Here is a 21,922-nt window from a genome sequence, read left to right as displayed (position 1 = left end):
TTGTTATCTTGCCAATAGTGGTGAAATTGTCATAAGCTGTTTTCTATCATAAAAATAAGAAGTCCCGGGCCCGCTTGCACGAAACTGTTTGAGGGAAACGCTCAACGAGTTTTTCACTCAATGTACACCAGGTGCACTAATGCTTGAGTGAAAAACTCGTTGAGTATTTCCCTTAAACAGTTTCGTGCAAACTGGCCCAAATCATACAAAAATCGACAGTTGAAAATCTGCATTGCGTTTAGTGCCAATTCAGGTCATTTGGAGTTTCCTCAAGCTACATCCCCCATTATTATTCACAAGAGTTCCAACAGAACCCTATCATCAAAAGCGGTCTAGTGACACATTGTGTACATTTACATTGCAAAGCTTACATTTATAAGCTTGAATTTTGCCACGATCTGCTTTCCTGTGCAAAAATATCATACATTCAGTGTGTCGCAGCAGTGTGCCCTTGTATAATTCTGTACTTTTTGTGTCATTACATTTCACATCCACTCTTTGTATTCAAGGTATGCCCCACATCTTACTATTATGTCACACATTGCCACAAATTTGTCTTTAAAAAAAAAGCAACTTTCATTAAAAAACAAAACAAAAGCAACACATCAGGAACACTAGCTACTGTGCCTGTGAATTAAATGAGCAACGAAAGTGAGATGGTATCACAACAAATAGAGCATTTCCAGTACCAAGGGATACAAGTGCAAAAGAGAGAGAGAGAGAGAGAGAAAAAACAGAATTACTAGAAAAATATATAATTTTTTATCTCCAGTATTCAAATGTCTCTGAGTAGTGCCACACAATACCCATGCAATGAAAACACTATATGCACATACTAGAAGATTATACTTAAAATACCATAATGTAAATATGTGTAGTTAGGTAAATGCTGTTCCCACACACATAACACAAGCAGATGCTCAGTGAGTACGGACTTTGAGCGTGAAGAGAAGGGTGATTACCCTTAAAGACTTAGTTGTTCCGCACTTCTTCATGCGACTTCTCGTTTTTGTGGAGGAGTTTTTGTAGCCATTACACCATACTTGCAATGTACAGACATATCTAGGGTTCTGACTTTCAAAAGTTTCTATGTGAGAAAATTTAGAGGTTGCTTATTGATTGTTTTTCAGCAGTTTTGAGTTGTCAGTACAAATACAATTAGGAGCCATTTACTAGAGTAGAGCGGAACAATGAGAAATGTGCTCACGTTGAACAGAAAACCGGACTGAGATGCAGTGGTGCCCTATAGTGCATCGTAGGACACAGGACAATATTCATGTACAGGGTGTGCACAGATAAAATACACCCACATATGTGCATGGAACACTTTGCCTAGTTACCGGACGAACCTCTGGTTGCCCAAGTCGACACATTTATGCGATCAATGCCAACTAAAAAATTGTTGTAACCGAACTCTTTGTAACAGTGAATATAGCCACACAAACTTTGCTCTCTATGCATTTCATATGGACATGGCTGTCGCCTCACAGTTGCATCAAGCTGCCGCTAGGTGTGTCACCGGTGCAGAAACAGATTTCAGTTTCTGCACTGTTGGTGTCACTAGTGGTACCAGCACAGAAGTCTCTGGACACCATCATGTTGACACCAGTATAGCCCATTCCAAATGCACGAGAGCAAAGTTTGCATGGCTATTATTTTGTTATGCAGAGTTTTGTTACAATGATTTTTTTGTTGGTTTTTATGGCATAAATGCATCGTCATGAGTCAGTGGAGGTTCGTCCGCTAAGCAGGCAACATGTTACATGCATGCGCAAAATGTGCGTATACTTTTTCAGCACACACCCTGTGCATACATACAATTGTACAGGGTGTCCCAACTAGCATGCACTAAAAAGGACAGATCACTCTTTGTGAATCTTTGGTGGTGTGCCTACTTCAAGTTACTAAATGCTGTCTAGAAGATGATGGCAGGCAGACCAAAGTGGGGCATTCTTAGAGTGAAAGTGCTCTTGCACTTTAGAGCCAAGCGAGCTGCCATGTGACAAGACATTAATCTGCAGCTGAATCCAATGTGTCTCAATTACCCAACTGCATGATTCAAGCTTATGAGCAACCGAGTATAATTCATTATGGCGCAACCTTGCAATATCAGTAGCAAACAAACACAAGGGCACTGAAGTGCAAAAATTGTTCCTTGCAAAATGAAAGATGCCATTACCTTGATAGCAATACAAAAGGAAGAGTATTCATCCGTTGTGTCGTTCATGATTTTTGCCCGAATGAAACTGCAATTTGCGTTTTCCCTCTTCTCCCCTTCTCAAGAAGTGCGGCAATGCGGTGCAGCCTCCCATTGGTCTCCTCAAATGGTCTCCCATAATGATTGGACAAATCGTTTGAGGAGACCAATTGTTTGATAGAATTGAGGATCGTTTGAAAGAAAAAATCGTTTGATAGGCATAGCAATGCCGCCATTCCTGAGAGGTAGAGAAGAAGGAAAGTGTGAATTCTGGTTTTGTTCACACATAAATCATGACTCATGCAACGCGTGAATGCAGTTTCTTTTATATTGCTATCAAGGTAACCGCATCTTTCATTCTGTGAGGAGAAATCTTTGCACTTTAGTGCCCCTTTAAATCGCACGCTGACATAAAAACACAATCCCAAAGGCCATTAGATGTAAGAACAAGTGGGAACAGCACCTCAATGCTGTTTCTAGAGGACATAGGGAAACCTCGTGCCTTGTTCCGCATCGAGGGAAATGGGCCCCCACATCAAGTGTGGCTCATGTACCAACACTGTGGCTCTGGCAGCACTGCACATCTCGTGTGTACACAACAGACATTTGATTCTTACATTCAAAGTGTGCTTTCCATATTTTAGGCAGCTCACGTCACATGTCATGAGTGTGTGCTTCACAATGTGACAAAAAATGTGAACGTGGAAGTGAAAGTGAAAGTGGAAGGTGCGTGCACACTGCCTGTTTGAATATCCTACGTTGCAGACTGAAAGCAAGGTCACCACTTGCGTATCTCACAGCAGAATCTGCTGAGCAACAGCACTGCTTTGGCGGCAACATTTTACAATTATATGTTGCTCATAATCTGTGTTTCAGGAAGAATATTTCTTTATGTGCTTCGGAGGGGACAATTTTGTCTGTGCACTTTAAGCGACATCGTGGCTCCTTTAATAAATCTCGGTATTTCAGATGTCCTAGTTCAACCTATTGATTAGGTGCTTTTTAGGAGTGTTGGAAATCCAAGTTCAGTAAATCTGTGTCTGTTTTTGTGCAAGGACACACAACAAGCAAGTGCGAATGATAGGATATTCCATTTGGGAATACAGTCACATGATTGCAGGGTGTGGTACTGCAGCCAAAAGCGTTTACAGACTATGTGTCACGAAAGATAGTGTTATTACAATGTGTCACTCCTTATGAACTCAAGGTAAAATATCACATAAGAGTGTTGGGAACAATGTGCATCTTATTGTATCATGAAGGTTGCAGGCAGATGCTTATTTGGCAGTCATGTAGCAAAACCACCCAAAATGTTACCATTGTTTGCTAAAGAACTTAATCATCACATTTGCATGCAAAATGATGCAGGAAAGGAACAGGAAAAGCAGGCATTTTTGTGAAGGAATGTGTGTTCACCCTTAAAGCAGCAGTGCAAGACTTTAAGAACAAAACCATTTTTTTTACATAGGAAATACAACTCTGATACATTTGCAGAGTGCATAGCAGATGTTTGATCCCCACATGTGCAAAGTATCTTTTTCTGTTTTCCTACAGCTCACATTACAGATCACAAGTGCCTATGTTATGTAGCGATGAAGGACGTGAACACAGTATAGAAGTGAATGCACACATCATATGTCACAGAAAAAAATGTCATCCACTGCTGACAACCTCTCACACAAGTGTGATGGATTGGCAGCAGTGTCTTCTGATTTGAAACGTCATTCATATTCTGAGCATATCTCCTTCATCATGGCTCAGACAGCAAAGTCACCCACTTGAAGAGGATCCAGTGGCAGATCCAGGGGGGCAGTTGGGCGATTGCCTCTCCACCCAAAGCATTAGGTTTCCCCCTCCCCCTCCCGCACTACATGAGCTTCAAGAAAGAAACCGTCTCTCCGAAAGAAAGGGTCTGGATCCGCACCTGAGAGGATCTCAAATACAAGCGGAGTGCTGTAGTGGCAGCACTTTCAAATTGGATAACTCACTCATAATCTGTGTTTCAGGAGAAACATTTACTTGTGAATGTTGTGTTAACTATGTACTTTGATGATGGCAATTTCCAGCAAGTTGCACTGAATATTTTGAGCCACTCAAAAAAGGTATTCATGGTGTACATAGCATGGACACACACCTGATATGCTAATATCTGCCAATGTGAGGGTGTGGACACACAAACAGTATCTAATCATAACCTCAATCAAGGAAAGAATGACATATCATACTCTGGTACAGAAATCTGTTATACTGGGACACCACAAGCAGAAGTGCTGCAAACAATGACTGTTAGTTGTAAGCCTGCAAACAGAAAAGTAGAATGGAAAATAAAGAGGATGAATGTAGAAGAGATGCAGTGAAAGGCATGCAAAGATGTTTATTGGAACTCATGGGGGCCGTGGAAGCCGTGAGGTAAGAAGCAGAGGAATGCGTCGTACCAGCATCCATTTGTCTTTGTTCGACTGCTGTGCCATGCCACTGGATACTGCTGAAGAGCCATGTGCATGCGCCGAAGAGGAGCCTGCCACACTTTGCCCACGGTACAGCATCTTACCACGTGGGTGCTTGCTGGGAGACTCACACACCATGATGCTGTGCCTCCTTTCCAGCTTCTGTTTGAGGCTTGACGTCGAAGGAGTTTCTATGCTGCCTGTGAGTTCAAAGAGGTATTGCCAAGTTACCTTAAATCCACTCCTGCTCTCAATATAAACATGTGGGGGTCTGCACATTCATTCTCCGCTCACATGTGCACTCTCGTCCTGCTCATAACACACCCACTGCATATATCGCTGTTTCAATTTGCTGCTCTCACTTTTACAACACTAGCAAAATATTTTGATTATTCATTATGGTAAAAACCCTGAGACAGGGGGACGACAAGGAACAGACACACACACACAAAGTCTCAAACACAGCTGAATGTTTACTATAAGGACACACTAGTTAAAGACACAAACCAAGGTCACAAATGAAAGTTGATAAGGAAGGGCCAATAAACTTCCCAAAACACTGCAGGTCGGTGACGGCTTGCTCACACAGTTCCCACGTGAATGGATTGAGAGAGTCTCCTTCAAACTGTTGTGTCAGGTCAACCTCTACAGCTTTTACAGGGGTGGCTTGCCACAAAGGAATGCCACCATTACAACATTCAAAGTGCTTAATTAACAATTTCAGAATTTGTCTCAATTTCTTACTTCTAAGGCATGCTCTTTTAAACACCTTTTAGTTTGTCCAGTATAACAAAAACCACAAGCTAACAGTATTTCATAAATGACATTAGATTCCCACGTGACATAGTGGGTCCTGCGTTTTTTGCAATTGGTCTATCCATTTTGGCAGCTCAACTGTGAAAGACGGTTTCGGAGCAGATGACATGATGACACGTTTGCATTGAAACAGGACGTTCTCATCACAAGCCAACAGTAACAAGTCGTCAATGAATCTTCTTACAAGAACAGTGGTAGAGGAGAGGGAGGACAAAACATCGTCCCGACCCTCTACACCAAATGGTCGTCCGTTCTATCAAGCGGGGACAAAAGACTCCTCTATGTTCGTCCCATTCATCATTCATCACTCTGGCGCCAGGCACTCATTCTCGTTGACTGCGAGTGGCTGCGAGATACGAGCGGCCACACGAGAGACGATGCAGCTGTGATACTGAAGTCGGGGTGCGTTCAATGTGCAGGGAACAAAAAAGTACTACCAGCATTTCGGCGCTCAAGTTGCATTCAATACGCGAGTAAATACGGTGTATTTTGTGTACTGACTCTTTCAGTGAAGTTGATTTATGATATGAGACAGAAATAATAGCACTTTTTGAATCCGTAGTAGCACTTTAAAAGCTACATCTAGGAGGAGGATTGGCTCTGTAGTTGCTGCGACAAGTTCCACAAACAGTCTTGTGGAAGACAACATGAACCCTGCTGAAATATTTGCAAAGAGACTCACTGCTCTTGCCCTGTATGGCCAGTTTGTTGGGCCTCGTTGGGGCTTGTGTCAGCTGTACAGGAAGTGAACATGGCTGATTGCTGGTTGGGGAAGGTGGTGCGTCGTCTGGATCATCCTCCTGAAAAAAAGAAAACTGTGAGAGTAGCAGGGACTCTTCAAGTATGCAGAATATAACTTAATTATGATAAAATAAGTTTTTGTCATTTATCATAAGAAAGTAACGTGAACATAACATCACTATGCACGCAAAACAAATTGTGCTACATTTGTACATACATCAAAGTTGGTCGAAAGCCGAAGAGTTAGGTTTGCTGCAATTAGCCGTTTTCTTGGCTCTGGGGTGGAGTCATTCTCTCCAAGCTTTGTTCTCGACGTCTCCACTGAAAAAAGACAGAAGTATAGCACCATAAATGTCATAGTTCTTGAACAACACTGCTGCCAACTGTTTCTGGAAACAAATATATTGAGAGATATTCATGCAACACAGGTGAAACACTTCAGGATCAGACTATGCTTGCGAACAAAGCAAAACAGCAATAGCAATATAAAGGATCTCTGAGAAGATTTGCCACAATCATCAAAAAACTATGCTACATTAAATATGCAGCCCCTAGGACTCACTACAGCAAAATTCTGCTATGATCTTACTACAGGTTTTCCCCGCTCATTTTAATCCATTGGTCACTCAATTCAATCCAAGCTCTACCCAATTTAATCCGATGGTCAACCAAATTAGTCCAAACGCCAACCATTTTAATCCAAGCAAGAATATTCATAATGCAGTGTGTCAAACTGAAATTTGCATTAAAATTTGTGGCATTCTTATGACTACAAATTGGATGACTATTGCTATCTGCAATATTCTACACAAGTATTCATGACTACTGCTTGTCATTACGACATTTCATGACTATTTCCGAGATGCGGGTAATAACTCAACTTTGCGCGACTAAGCTGGCAAACAGTGTCAGGCGATGATTTGACTACTGCTTGTCATATGACATTCCAAGACTATTTTGGACATGCGGATCGTAACTTGATTTTGTGCGATACAGCTGGTTGAAACAGTGCCAAGCAATGATTTATGACTACTGCTTGTCATTATGACATTTCATGACTATTTTGGACATACGGGTCAAAACTCGGCTTTGCGTGACTACAGCTGCTTCAAACAGTGTATTGCGATGATTCATGACTGCTGTGTGTCATATGACGTTTCATGACTATTTTGCACATACGAGTGATAACCCGACTTCGTGCGACTATATAGCTGGTTGAAACAGTGTCTTGCAATGATTCACGACTACTGCTTGTCATTATGACATTTCATGACTATTTTGGACATATGGGTCATAACTCAACTTTGCGCGGCTAACCTGGTTTAAACAGTGTCAGGCGATGATTTGTGACTTTGCTTGTCATACGACATTTCATGACTATTTTGGACATATGGGTCATAACTCGACCTTGCGTGATTACAGCTGCTTCAAACAGTGCCAAGCGGTGATTTATCATCATAACTCGACTTTATGTAGCTGCCACTGCTTAAACAGTGTCATGCAGAGCTTTATGATTATCAACGTGACATTCCATGACTATTTTCATGATACGGGTCATGACTCAACTTTATGTAGCTACCACTGCTTAAACAGTGTGATGCAGAGCTTTATGATTACTGACGGTCATTTTGACATTCCATGACTATTGTCATGATATCTGCCATTCATCGATTTTATGGGACTACTGTTACTTCAAAAACTGTCATATTGTGTTTTATGACTACCGATGGCCATTATGACATTCTATGACTATTTTCATGATACGGGCAATGACTCGACCTTATGTAGCTACCGCTGCTTCATACAGTGCCATGCACTGTTTTATGACTGCCGACAGTCATTATGGTATTAGTAGATAGTCATAAAACACTATGACACGATCTGAAGGAGATGAGTTTCATCAAGTCGGGTCATGGCTCATATCACGAAAATGGTCATGGAATGTCATAATGTCCGTCTGCTGTCATAACACTATATGACACTGTTCGAAGCAGCGGTAGTCCCATAAAATCGATTCATGGCACATATCGTGAAAATAGTAATGGAATGTCATAATGACTGTCGCTAATCATAAAACCTGTATGACACTGTTTCGAACAGTGGCAATCCCATAAAATTGATTCATGGCACATATCATGAAAATAGTCATGGAATGTCATAATGACCATTGGTAGTCATAATACCCTGTATGACACTGTTTGAAGCAGTGGTAGTCCCATAAAATCAATTCATGGCACCATATCGTGAAAATAGTCCTGAAATGTCACAATGAAAAAAAAGCAGTCATAAAACACTGCATGACACTGCAAAAACTAGGGGTTGTTGGGTCAGTAGAACTCATGATACATTGGCGTGATCATGAAAATCTCGGTCATGACAATTTCCGTGACATATATTTACACGTGTTGCTTGGATTAAATCGGTTAGTGTTTGGATTAATTTGGTTGACCCCTGGATTAAATTGGGTAGCGCTTGGATTAAATTGAGTGGCCAATGGATTAAAATGAGCGGGAAAACCTGTAGTTACACCACACTGGAGGTTACGAAACTGGACAAAGGCGAAAGTACTTGAAGCAGCAGCAGCAGTAGCACTTGTCCATTTTCTACCGTGTGACTTCCCATGAGACTTCTCTCGAGAAACCAATAGCTCTGTTACATGTATAACAGCAAGTATTGTGTCTTTTGCTTTCCATTACTTAATTAATTAAACAATAAATTAATGGAAGGCAAAGGGCACAATACTCGTTGTTCTTACGTGTAACACAGCTAATTAATTAATTCTCACTACTTTCAAAATTTCACATTTTCAAAATTTTCACAAATGATTTGCCGCCAGTCAAAGATGTGCTCGACAAAGCTAGTACTACTACAAACCCTGACAGTAACAGAAGTAACGTCATAGGATAAAAGGCTTCTAAGAGTAACAATTAAGACCCCCTAAGCTAGCAAGGACATGCCCTTGAAAAGTGCTAATAAGTAATATGTATCAGTGTATTGGCTTTACACAAGGCACACATGCTTATCTGCACATGTACAGTCAAATTATTTTTACAATGAAACAATCTACTCTTCTCATGAGGCAAACTGAAAACCGTAAAAATAATTGAACTTCGAAAATCCCTCACGGACACTACACACCTGCGTTGGCACTGTAAGTGCTGGTGAAACAGACAGAATGGAGGTAAAGAGCAATGACATATTCAAAATGTGGAATGGTTTACGGATGAGCTCATCTCTGCTCATAGGTTATCAAGAAGGAAAACTGAGTGCACCCTTCTTGGGAGAAGTGCCGAAGTAAATCAAGAAGTGCTCTCTTCTTGCACTGGAACAAGCATGGAACTTGCATAGTTTGGAACAACCTCATTCATTTGTGACTTTTAGTGCAAGGGATAGCGTAGTGATTCTGCGCACTGCGCGAAGCTTTCTTTATGTTTTGCGCGTGCGCAGAAAGCACCAACGCTATCCTTTACGTATGCAAAGGCATTAGCGTACGATGCACTAAAACTCCATTGGCGCTATAAAACCGCGATCCTCAACGATGCCGTATGGCTATGCTTATCACGCGCGATCGTTTCCGCGACGTTCGTGTTCGGCGCTTCTTTCATTTCATCTAAGGCCATATACTTCTTGCTATCATCTGTAACAACAGTGAGTGCACGTTCATTCTGCACGTCATCCTCGTCCTAGTTGGTATTTTTAGCCTGCGGTCACACAACGCCGAGGTTGGAGAAACTATGTCGAAATATCTTCACTCCTCGATTATCACCGTCATCGCACACGACCATGATTTGTTTATATGTCACTGATGACTAGTTCAAGCTCCGAAGTATAGCAACGCAAAAGATCATTACTACAAACTGAAACTGAAACTGAAAAAACGCGTTTGAGACGCGGGTTTTGGCTGAGCATGCAGTGGGACGATGAACATTTGTGTTCAGCTAAACACCAACAAAATTTAAATATTTAACCAAAATTTAACTGAAATGCTGGCCTCATACGAATGTTCAGAGTCCGTTAGCAATCCACTCAAGCCGCGACTGTGCTGAACATGAAGCGTACAGCGGGTTAGCGTTCGCTGAGGCGGCGCACACAAGCTGCGTGCTACAGCTTTGGGTCAATGGGTATTACCCATGCTTCTCATTAAAAACGTGGGTTTCTGTACTCTAATGGTATACTGTGGGGCTGTGTATCTGGACTACGTTATTGTGGGACTATTTTCATGTCTACGGGTATTACCCATGCTTTTCATTCAAAATGCGGGTTTCTGCACTCTAATGGAATACTGTGGGGATGTCTATCTGGATTACGACATAGTGGGACTATGCCGCTGTCTACGGGTATTACCCATGCTTCTCATTAAAAACGGGGGCTTCTGCACTGTAATGGGATACTCTGGGACTGTCAGTCTGGGTTGCGATATTGTGGGACTATTCCTATGTCTACGGGTATTACCCATGATTTTATTAAAAACGCGGGTTTCTACATTGTAATTGCACTGTAATGGGATATGTCAATGGGTATTACCCATGCTTCTAATTAAAAACGCGGGTTTCTGTACTCTAATGGGATACTGTGGGACTGTCTCTGGACTACGTTATTGTGGGACTATTCCCATGTGTGCGGGTATTACCCATGCTTTTCATTAAATATGCGGGTTTCTGCACTGTAACGGTGTACTGTGGGACTGTCGATCTTCATTACTATATCGTGGGACTATAAGCATGTCTACGGCCGGGTATTCCCCGTGCTTTTCATTAAAAACGTGGGTTTTTGCGGTCTGATGGGATACTGCGGGTCTGTCAATCTGGATTACAATTGTGTGGTACTATTCCCATGTCAATGGGTATTACCCATGCTTTTCATAAAATACGCGGGTTTATGCACTGTAATTGGGTACTGTGGGACCGTCTTGATTACGATATCCTGGGACTATAAGCATGTCTACGGGTATTCCCCGTGCTTTTCATTAAAAACGCGGGTTTTTGCGCTCTAATGGGATACTCTGGGTCTGTCAATCTGGATTACGATAGTGTGGGAGTATTTCCACGTCTACTGGTCTTACCCATGATTTTCATTCAAAATACGGGTTTCTGCACTGTATGGGATACTGTGGGACTTTCTATGTGGATCACTGTATCCCAATCCAGGGCAAAACCAGCATATTTAATGAAAAGCTTAGGTAATACCCGCACACATGGGAATAGTCCCACAATATCCTAAACCACATAGAGAGTCCCACAGTATCCGGCTACACTGCAGAAACCCGCATTTTGAATAAAAGGCATGAGTAATAACTATAGACAGGGAAATAGTGCCACAATATCGTAATCCAGATTGACGGACCCGCAGTATCCTATTACAGTGCAAGGAACCGCGTTTTAATGGAAAGCGAGGGGAATATCCGTATACATGAATATAGTCCCAGTATATCGTAATCAAGATCGACAGTCCCGCAGTATCCCATTACGGAGCAGAAGCCCACACATTTTATGAAAATCATGGGTAATACCCTCACACATGGGGGTGGTCCCACAATATCGTACTCAAGGTTGACGGTCCCACAGTATCCCATTACGGTACAGAAACCCGTATTTTGAATGAAAAGCATGCGTAATACCCGTAGACATGGGGATAGCGCCAGAATATGGTAATCGATATTCATAGTCCAACAGTACCCCATTATAGTACAGAAACCCGGACTTTGAATGAAAAGCATGATTAATACCCGTAGACATGGGTATAGTTACAGAAAATCGTAATCCAGATAGACAGTCCCACAGTATCCCATTACAGTGCAGAAATCCGCATTTTTCACGAAAAGCATGGGTAATACCCGAAGACATGGGAATAGTCCCACAATATCGTAATCCAGATAGACGGTCCCACAATATCCTATTAGAGCAGAAACCCGCATTTTTAATGAAAAGCATGGGTAATACCCGTAGACATGGAAATAGTCCCACAATAACGTAGTCCAGATACACAGTCCCACAGTATCCCATTAGAGTACAGAAATCCACGTTTTTAATGAGAATCGTGGGTAATACCCATGGACATGGGAATAGCCCCACATTATTGTATTTTAAATTAAAAAGACCCACAGTATCCCATTACAATGTAGAAACCCGCGTTTTTAAAAAAGCATGGGTAATACCCGTATACATGGGAATAGTCCAACAATATAGCAACCCAGATTGACAGTCCCAGAGTATCCCATTACAGTGCGGAAACCCCCGTTTTTAATTAGAAGCATGGGTAGTACCCGTAGACACCGGCATAGTCCCACTATGTCGTAATCCAGATAGACAGTCTCACAGTATTCCATTAGAGTGCAGAAACCCGCATTTTGAATGAAAAGCATGGGTAATACCCGTAGACATGGAAATAGTCCCACAATAACGTAGTCCAGATACACAGTCCCACAGTATCCCCTTAGAGTACAGAAACCCGCGTTTTTAATTAGAAGCATGGGTAGTACCCATTGAGATGTGAATAGTACCACAATATCGTAAATGCAATTGATAGTCCCACAGCATCCCATTACTGTGCAGAAACCCGCATGTTTAATGAAAAGCATACGGAATACCCGTAGACGCCCGTATAGACCCAGCATATCGCAATCAAGATCGACAGTGCCACAGTATCACATTACAGTGCAATTACAATGTAGAAACCCGCGTTTTTAATAAAAGCATGGGTAATACCCGTAGACATGGGAATAGTCACACAATATCGCAACCCAGATTGACAGTCCCAGAGTATCCCATTACAGTGCAGAAATCCGCATTTTGAATGAAAAGCATGGGTAATAGCCGTAGACATAAAAATAGTCCCACAATAACGTAGTAAAGATACACAGTCCTACAGTATCCCATTAGAGTACAGAAAGACGCGTTTTTAATGAGAAGCATGGGTAGTACCCATTGACATGGGAAAAGTACCACAATATCGTAATTGCGATTGACAGTCCCACAGTATCTCATTACTGTGCAGAAACCCGCATGTTTAATGAAAAGCATACGGAATACCCGTAGACGCCCGTATAGACCCAGGATATCGCAATCAAGATCGACAGTGCCACAGTATCCCATTACAGTGCAATTACAATGTAGAAACCCGCGTTTTTAATAAAAGCATGGGTAATACCCGTAGACATGGGAATAGTCACACAATATCGCAACCCAGATTGACAGTCCCAGAGTATCCCATTACAGTGCAGAAACCCTCGTTTTTAATGAGAAGCATGGGCAACTCCCGTAGATAGCGGCATAGTCCCACCATGTCGTAATCCAGGTAGACAGCCCCGCAGTATTCCATTAGAGTGCAGAAACCCGCATTTTGAATGAAAAGCATGGGTAATAGCCGTAGACATAAAAATAGTCCCACAATAACGTAGTAAAGATACACAGTCCTACAGTATCCCATTAGAGTACAGAAAGACGCGTTTTTAATGAGAAGCATGGGTAGTACCCATTGACATGGGAATAGTACCACAATATCATAATTGAGATTGACAGTCCCACAGTATCTCATTACTGTGCAGAAACCCGCATGTTTAATGAAAAGCATGCGGAATACCCGTAGACGCCCTTATAGACCCAGGATTATCGTAGTCAATATCGACAGTACCACAGTATCCCATTACAGTGCAGAAACCCGCATATCTAATGAAGAGCATGGGTAATACCCGCACACATGGAAATAGTCCCAGAATATCATAATCCAGATTGGCAGTCACGGAGTACCCATTACAGTGCAGAGACCCTCGTTTGTAATGAAAACCATGGGTAAAACTCGTAGACATGGGAATAGTCCCACAATACCATAATCCAGATTGACAGTCCCACAGTATCCCATTATGGTGCAGAAACCCACATTAATAATGAAACACATGTGCAATACCCGTAGACATGGGAATTGTCCCAAAATACGAAAAAAGAAAGTCACGTAGCCCACACATAGCCACGTGGATCAAATTGCATGAGAAATTGATTAAATTATGTGAACTGAGGATTAAAATTAATGAAAGCAGGATTAATTCGGATGACAAAAGGATTAAATGTCATGGTATAAGGATTAAAATGTACGACAAGAGGATTAATAACGGCGGGAAAAGCTGTAGTTTCGGTTTCGGTTATCGAACGTGTAGCGACGCATCCGCAGATGAGCGCAGCCTCGAAAGCTCCGCGCGTCGCTTTGCAGCTGTTGTATTATCATGTTCGAACGCTGTTACCGAAACGTACAAATTCAAGCGCGCACCCCGGAACAGCTTGGTAGTAAGCGGGTATGATATTCGAAAAGTTCGAATATCAAATTTTCGAATACGAATCGAATATCGCAAATATTATATTCGTATTCGAAATTTCGAACATTCGCACACCTCTAATAAATAGGCATTGGTCTCTGTGGATCGTGCGCACTAGCTGGCAAGTGCGGGACATTATAGTCGTCGTGGATTATGCTACATGATATGTAGATTACGCAATGCTGCCAAACGATCGCATAAAACAACGATTTTCTTTCTACATAACAAAGTCCTCTGTCATGGTGCCCCCTCCATGGGCCCCACTGCCTGTGGGACACACTTTAAAAACAGCCAAACAGCTTATGAATGATGAATGTATGGAACATTGTTCACAAAACTTATAGAGGTGTGTGCAACCCAAAGTTCAGCAATGGTCACACGGGAAACTAACGTTGTACTATGGCTGATACAGTCTGTACTTCTTGCACGAGACCATCAGGTCAAAGCACTGCAGGATTTTTGCCATTACATTTAGCGCTGCTACGCAATCTCTTATTTACATGAGACGCCACACTGCCACTTCCGGATTTAGGAGTAATGTTGGCCTGCAAGCGAAAGAATGATCTGCCCAGTGGTAACCAGAGCAGCAACAGTAGGCAAAGCACCACCATGGCAAAAAAACACTGACATTACATATGCCCGTATGGGAAGTGGGCCAGTAGTCCAAGTTCAAGTTGTTGTACTTTTTTTTTTTTTTTGCTGCACCAGATTTTTTTTATAAAAAAAAGCTACAAGATCAGCATAGACATCATTTTTGCAGTTGAGTTATACGGCCAGGCGGACATCCTCTCAAAGAGAGTATCTAACTACTAAATGACTAATTACCTAAAATTCACTAATTATGGCTCATTAATGAGGGGATTTCGGGCAAAAGTGCAAAAGTGAGATAGCAGAACGGGACACAATCCTCGTTGAAAGCCTTTATATTTTTTCTTTTTTTTTATAAATCCTGAAACGAGCATGTACGTTGACATATATCCATCGCCACAGTTTGCTATGCAAATGAGCCGAAAACGTGCACCTCAGGAGCACGGGGACCACACTCACCACAACACTCATTCCACGTCAGAGGGCCGCATGTTTTGGAGCGATGGAGATGACTGGAGTCGGTGCTGATCTGCTGGCCAGATCAACCGCTTTGCAGCCCAGATAGACCAACAACCATGAAAGTCATACGCTCTTTCGGCGCGCGGTTTTGGTTTTTGGCATTTACGTAGCAATATTCGGCGATGGATATTTCAACGCACGTGCTCGTTTCAGGATTAAAAAAATAAATAAAATTGAATGGCTTTCGACGAAGATGGTCTCCCATTCTGCTATCTCACTTTTGTCTGAAAGTCCCTAATTAAGGAGTTAATGAATTTTAAGTAATTAGTAACCTAGTAGTTACAGACTGTCTTTGAGAGGATGTCCGCTAACCGCATAACTAAACTGCAAAAACGGTATCTGTGCTGCTCTCATAGCCTTAAAAAAAATGGTGCAGCTAAAAAAATGCCCTGTATGTCGGGCAAGGAATTTTACCAGAACCTCTCCTTCCCCCCCCCCTCATCCCACAACAAAAAAGTACTACGAATATGCAAAAGAAGTAGCCAATCCAGGTCCTTTCCATCTCTCCACTTCCACATGTACACACACAAACGCACAAAATGTACTCTGCGTCTAATGTAAATCCTGCACAAATTCCTGCATTTAGAACATTGCATCCCAAACCTCGACCTTGAATTTTGAAGTGGAAACCCAACAAGTCTGCCGTCACTGTACCACCACAAAGAATCACTCGAGATGAGGTTTCTTAGATGCTGGATATAGCAAGATCAAACACACTAATAATCTGCTTGGTTCAAAAGTGACAACGAGAATGGTAGTGATGATGAAGTGCACCCTCGCGATGTAGCGATCATGCCTTCTTTAGTCTCGGTGGTGTTGGTCAATGGCACCTAGAGTAAACAAGGGCAAATCGCTAATACAACATGATGTAGTCATCGATCCGGCAATCACGACCATTCTTTCAGCAGACACAACCCTGCAGACTAGCTGCCAGAGCATCTTAGACACATGATTGCTGTGCTTGAAATCGCCCGTGGTGATTAGTTGAAATGGACAACCCTGTATGTCTACTTAATGAAGGAGGGAGGGAGGGAGGGAGGGAAAGTCAAGGAAGCGTTGAAGCTGGGCAGCAGCATGTTAGCTAAAGTTCCTGGAAGATATTATAGTATCCAGAAACTTCAAAGTTATCTATTTGGCCAACGCAAGCTAAAGTACCGTTCTAGTAAACATTGAGTGGCTATTTGCTGGCTGCTCCAGTGGACACAGCCTCCCATCCGTGCTACTCAGCATTCGCTGGAAGAAATTGTTGTCAAAAACAGTCAAGGAGCTTCCGCATGCCCGCAATATTGTTCACAACACACCGATATCGTGCCACTCACTGTGCAATGACATTACAGAAGGTTCCAGACAACACACGTCATGGCTCCATGTAGAGTCGCCGTCAAATTTAACCGTAACGCGCGAGCGCGGGGCCAGCGCGGACCGAGCGCCGCAAAGCGTTCGTCGCTGGGTTTTAGACTGGTCGCAGCGCGCATAGAGGACAGCCGGTGATGAGCGTGAATGTCAAGCAGAGACACAGTTCCCTTAGAAGTCGGCCCAGGACGCACATTCCCCCAGAGCGCCCACCTTTGTGAGGCCGACAAGGCGAGCTATTTCGGCACTACCACCACCACCAAGCTCAACGGAGCATGTCATGCTGCTATGTCTCAACCCAGACTCGGACCTATGTCTTGGACGAAGTCTCAAACAAGAGTGACGTCGGTGGCGCTGGCGTTAGTTATATCTGACGGCTGCTGTACATTTTTGTCGACCTCTTGAACTGCGATATCATATTTCCTTTCATTGCATACGCCCATAACACGGGGATACAGAGTACCACACACAACCCTCCTACTTTCATGCTCACCTGTACAGCATCTATGACAGCATCCCCATCCAACCAACTATATACGACCTACTAAGGTGAACGACGGCGAAGCGCAATTATTAACTGTAGTGGTGAACATTCTCGTTGTCACACGCCATGGCACGTGAAAGCGGCAGTTTCCGACCAACCATTTCTTTTCATTGCCATATCGTTACACGCGGTCAGTGATTTGTAGTAAGTCGCAGAAAGCCAACGTCTTTGCCCGGTGGCACACGAGCAGCAAAAGGACCGGAGCAGCTGGTGTCGTTGCGACTACAAACACGATACAAGATCGTGCCCCAAACCGCGCCCAAAGCCGTACTTACCTCAGCCGTCTCGTCGTCATCTGCTGTCACTTATTCACGAGCGGGACGTTCTGACAACGCCCTTGTTATTTTGTCTCTTCTTGGTTTATGGTACGAGGTGGTACAAGTTTCCTCGAAAATATTTTTCAATAACATTTTTGTTTGAACTATACTTTCGTTACACACGCGGCAGACCACAAAGATGCAGATTTCTGGGCCTCTATGTTGCCCCTTCGAACGCAAGAAAACGTGGCTACAAACGAACGATCAAAGACCACGCCCGGCCTTGTCCCAAGTGTTTTTCTAATCACTACAGCCTACCAGAAGAAAGCGCGGTGCAAATGCCCCAAAGGAATTTGAAGGCTACAGCCTTGACGTAAGAAAATCAATAGTCTAGCGGTTGGCCCAGATTGAGCTACTCTCGCAAGCACAATAAACCTGGGTAATAAACGTAATGCAGTGCACAGGAATGAGTCGTGTCCATTATGATGGAAATGGGTCACATATTGTCATTCGTTAAAGCAGAAATTATTTTCCCTAAATGTTGTCTTTTAGAGCACCGTCAAGCAGGCTTGTACGTATTTTGGTGCCGCAGTTTAAACTTTTATTGGTATTTTTCCTTATCTTACTCAGTACTTTTGCTGAAAGGCAATTGGACTCTATATATTAAACGCTTTTTTTTTTTCAGTGCTTTATCCTCAATTTATTTTCGTTTGTCTGTTTTCATTTTATGGCCGGTTGCGCAACTTTTCTTCCGCTGCATTTTCATTCCGCTTGACCTTTCTTGTGGAATTCGAGCTTTCACATAGTCATCCTCTAGCACTGCGTTATGACCTCAAACTTTATCCTCTTGTCCCCCGCGCAGGGTCTTTTACCTAACGACAGATGGAATTTGCTGACTTGCATTACATAACGATAACAGTGACTCGCAAGGTTGGTAAGCGCCGACTTTCTCCCTTTGGACTTTCTCGCCGACTTTCTCATCTTTGGAAGAGAGAGGTTTTTCATATCTGTAGCACGCCACTCAGTCAGTGCCATCGGATGCGCCAGTGGAGGAACGCCTCCGGCGACGTTTTTCCGAAGCATTGCACACATCGCCACGAAGTGGGCACGCCGCCTCAATCTACTGTACGGAAACGCTTCTCTTCTGATGTGACTGATTTGTCTCGGGGTCCAAAAACTGCACTCAGGAAATAGAACACGCTCTACAAAGTATATACCTCAGTACAAGATGTGGTGTCTCAGAGAGTCCTCTGGTAATTTAACGAAAGAAACGTGCTAGAAAAATTAACGTGGTTAATTTATGTACACAACGAATGCTCACAGCCAAAAGATATCTAAGTTTTTTGGAAGTATGCAGTAAGTATGAAAGAGGGGGAGGGCGTTGTGCCCCAGTCCCCTCCGGCAGACTGAAAACTCTCCGTGGCGCTACACATGCTGGGACTTCGAACTTCCGGTCCGAAACTTTAGTTTCGCTCAATAGACCTCTCCCTGTTTGTAAACAAATGACGTGATAGTGTTCGACAGCGCCACCGATAGACCTCTACCCGAGAAACGTCATCATGACGTTGGTAGACAGACTGAAACCGAAACAAATTGGAAGGGGAGGGCTGGGTTCCACGAATGGCACTTGTTCGCTGCCTTCTATTGAAAGAAAAGTAGGACCCAAAGATCGCGTCCCTATTCAGGGACCATCGTAATCCCCTCAAGACCGTGGCTTTCGGGCGCGACCTTGTTCGCCCCTAGCTTTGAGCGTAGTTCAACTCTACCAAATGGGTGGCCTGTCGAACAATATGACGTCATTTGTTTACAAACAGGAAGAGGTCTATTTGATAAAGTTGAACTACACTCGAAGCTAGGGGCGGACAAGCTCGCGCCCGAACGCCACGGTCCTGAGGGGATTATGATGGTCCCTGAAAGGGATGCGACCTTCGGTCCTACTTTTCTTTCAATAGGAGGCAGCGAACAAGTGCCCATTCGTGGAACCCTGCCCTCCCCTTCCGATTTGTTTCGGTTTCAGTCTGTCTACCAACGTTATGATGACGTTTCTCGGGTAGAGGTCAATTGGAGCAATACAAAAGTTTATAGTTTATAAAGTTAGTTCATTAATAACCAAAGATATTTAGTTTAGTTCCTAGATAATTTAAGAGTTGATATACTTTATAAACTCTGGCTTAGACGACAACCAAGATGAGTTCCGCCTGGGAACGCCAACCCACGCTGACGTGAAAACGTGAAAACGCGTGAAAAAACGCTGACGCTATGTGACTCCAGCAGAACTTCGGACCGGAAGCGCAAATCCACGTGACATTGCAACTTCCCTTACGTCATTTTGACAGGAAGTTGCAAACCATCCGGGTTTATATGAAGGGTCTATGCGGGCGATCTGACAGAGAGAGCATTACAAAGGCAATCAATGGTATCGACAACGCAATGTTCCAATGCCACGAAACAACTTGCCCAGCTGCACCTTCGGGATGATTTCCGGATATACCGTATTCATGGTAAAAGGAAGTAATCTCCAAGGGATACTCTCAGACTCATTGAGATGCAGCACGTTCTTGTCGAATTAAATGCGGGAAAACGCCAGGTTTATGTAAATCACCCATTACGCGTGTTTGTAAAGTTTCCTGTAATCGCAAGAATCGCCGTTCGAAACGAGTGCGGTCACGCTGAAAGCCGGTTGATAGTCACCCTCGGAGAATCCACTTAAGGGTGGCCACGTCATGACCCAGTAGCAAGTCAGCTAGCCAAAGCGAGCCGAGTGAAAAAGAAAAGAAACTGCGCTCACATCCTTCGTCAGATCTTGGTTTCTGTGACTTGCGAAAAAAGCTGGTTCTGCTGTGCGCTCTGCAGGTGTGCTACGCTCGGATTCCTTGCGCGAAAGCTTTTGTGTAATTATCTATCATTCGACCGCAACCAACACCTCGCGCTGCTTCTTTCGAGTGCGGAAGATACGCGCAGAAATCGGTCGTATACAGTGCAAAGTGGAAGCCATGCGTGACCTAGGCGGTAAATAAGCCTAGGTCATTTAGCGATGACCACGGTCAGCACCCAGTCACTTCGCAGAAGGTCACCGTTGTCATTTAATGACCCCGAATAAAAAGGCTTCCCAGACGCACTAATAGGCTATCTATTTTAGAAGATGGAACCGATGCACGAAAGAAAAAGCAACGACCTCCTTTTAAGCCTTCAAACAGACACTTTCTACAGGTTCCATTGTCATGCACAGGTCGAGGAACGAAAATTACTGGGGAAATGTGGTAGGCACCTCATGAGAAAACTGAAGGTCCATTGTTGTCGCAGTATATCTGCAAACGCTCGGTTGTCAACCTGGCCACTTGATGTACAATATGCGTCCGTACGCCAAACATGGCACCGTGGATGAAAAATCTCTAGATTATTTACTCGTCTCGCGGTCTCTGTTAAAGGGGGCACAAAAGCTTCTCCTCGCGGAATAAAATATGCCGTTACTTTGACACAAAAGGAACGAGATTCGTCCGTTGCGTCCTTCTCAAGAGGCGCGGTAATGTGGAGCGGCCTCCCATTGATTTCCTCAAACGATTTCCCCGGGCGCGCCTCTTGAGGAGAGGGAAATCGCAAATTGCAGTTTCCTTCAGTCACGAACGACGGATGAATTCCGTACCTTTTGTATTGCTGTCACGGTAACGTCATCTTTCATTCCGCGTTGAGAGGTTCTTGCACTTTATAGTGTCCCTTTAAACGAGAGACACGGACTACTTCGTATCATATTGACGAAAATACGAGCTCAGACGCGATCTCGCCCACTAACACAAATACCGCACATATGCGAATAAAGCCAGTGTCTTAGCAAAATTTAACCTTTTTTTTTTTACCGAATTTCTTGGGATTTATTGCGAGTGTCGGAGAGTATCTAAAATCTCCGAAGTGCCCCATTCGCGAGCAGTTATGCCACATTTCCTGTTGAACTGTCGACGATACACAGATGAACACCTGTTGAGCTTAGGTAGAGCATGTGGCGCGCTGTCCAAGGCTGGATCCCACCCCTTCCGAAAAGTTGTCCCTGATTTCCTAGACTCTGAGTAACAACAAAGCACATGTACGTTCCTCAGACTCCAGGAAATGTTGCCTGTTTCGACGATACGTGTACCGTTCCTCGTGACACTGTCAGAGGGC

General features: G+C 43.4%; 1 protein-coding gene across 1 annotated transcript in view; it reads right to left on the bottom strand.

Moving 5' to 3' along the window:
• The window catches only part of LOC135377830 (protein spire homolog 1-like), a 163,117-nt gene that overhangs the window by 8,215 nt on the left and 132,980 nt on the right, over positions 1 to 21,922 (bottom strand). Inside the window, exons 9-11 of the mRNA XM_064610531.1 lie at positions 6,419 to 6,522; positions 6,143 to 6,260; positions 4,633 to 4,844 (exon numbers count right to left, since the gene is read on the bottom strand). Coding sequence (XP_064466601.1) covers positions 4,633 to 4,844; positions 6,143 to 6,260; positions 6,419 to 6,522 — 434 coding nt within the window. The remainder of the gene's footprint in view (positions 1 to 4,632; positions 4,845 to 6,142; positions 6,261 to 6,418; positions 6,523 to 21,922) is intronic.

This window comes from Ornithodoros turicata, chromosome 1 (genome assembly GCF_037126465.1).
Source record: "Ornithodoros turicata isolate Travis chromosome 1, ASM3712646v1, whole genome shotgun sequence".
Classification (NCBI taxonomy): Eukaryota; Metazoa; Arthropoda; class Arachnida; order Ixodida; family Argasidae; genus Ornithodoros; species Ornithodoros turicata.
Note: the sequence above shows the minus strand (reverse complement) of the source record. Positions and strands in the feature narration are given on the sequence as shown.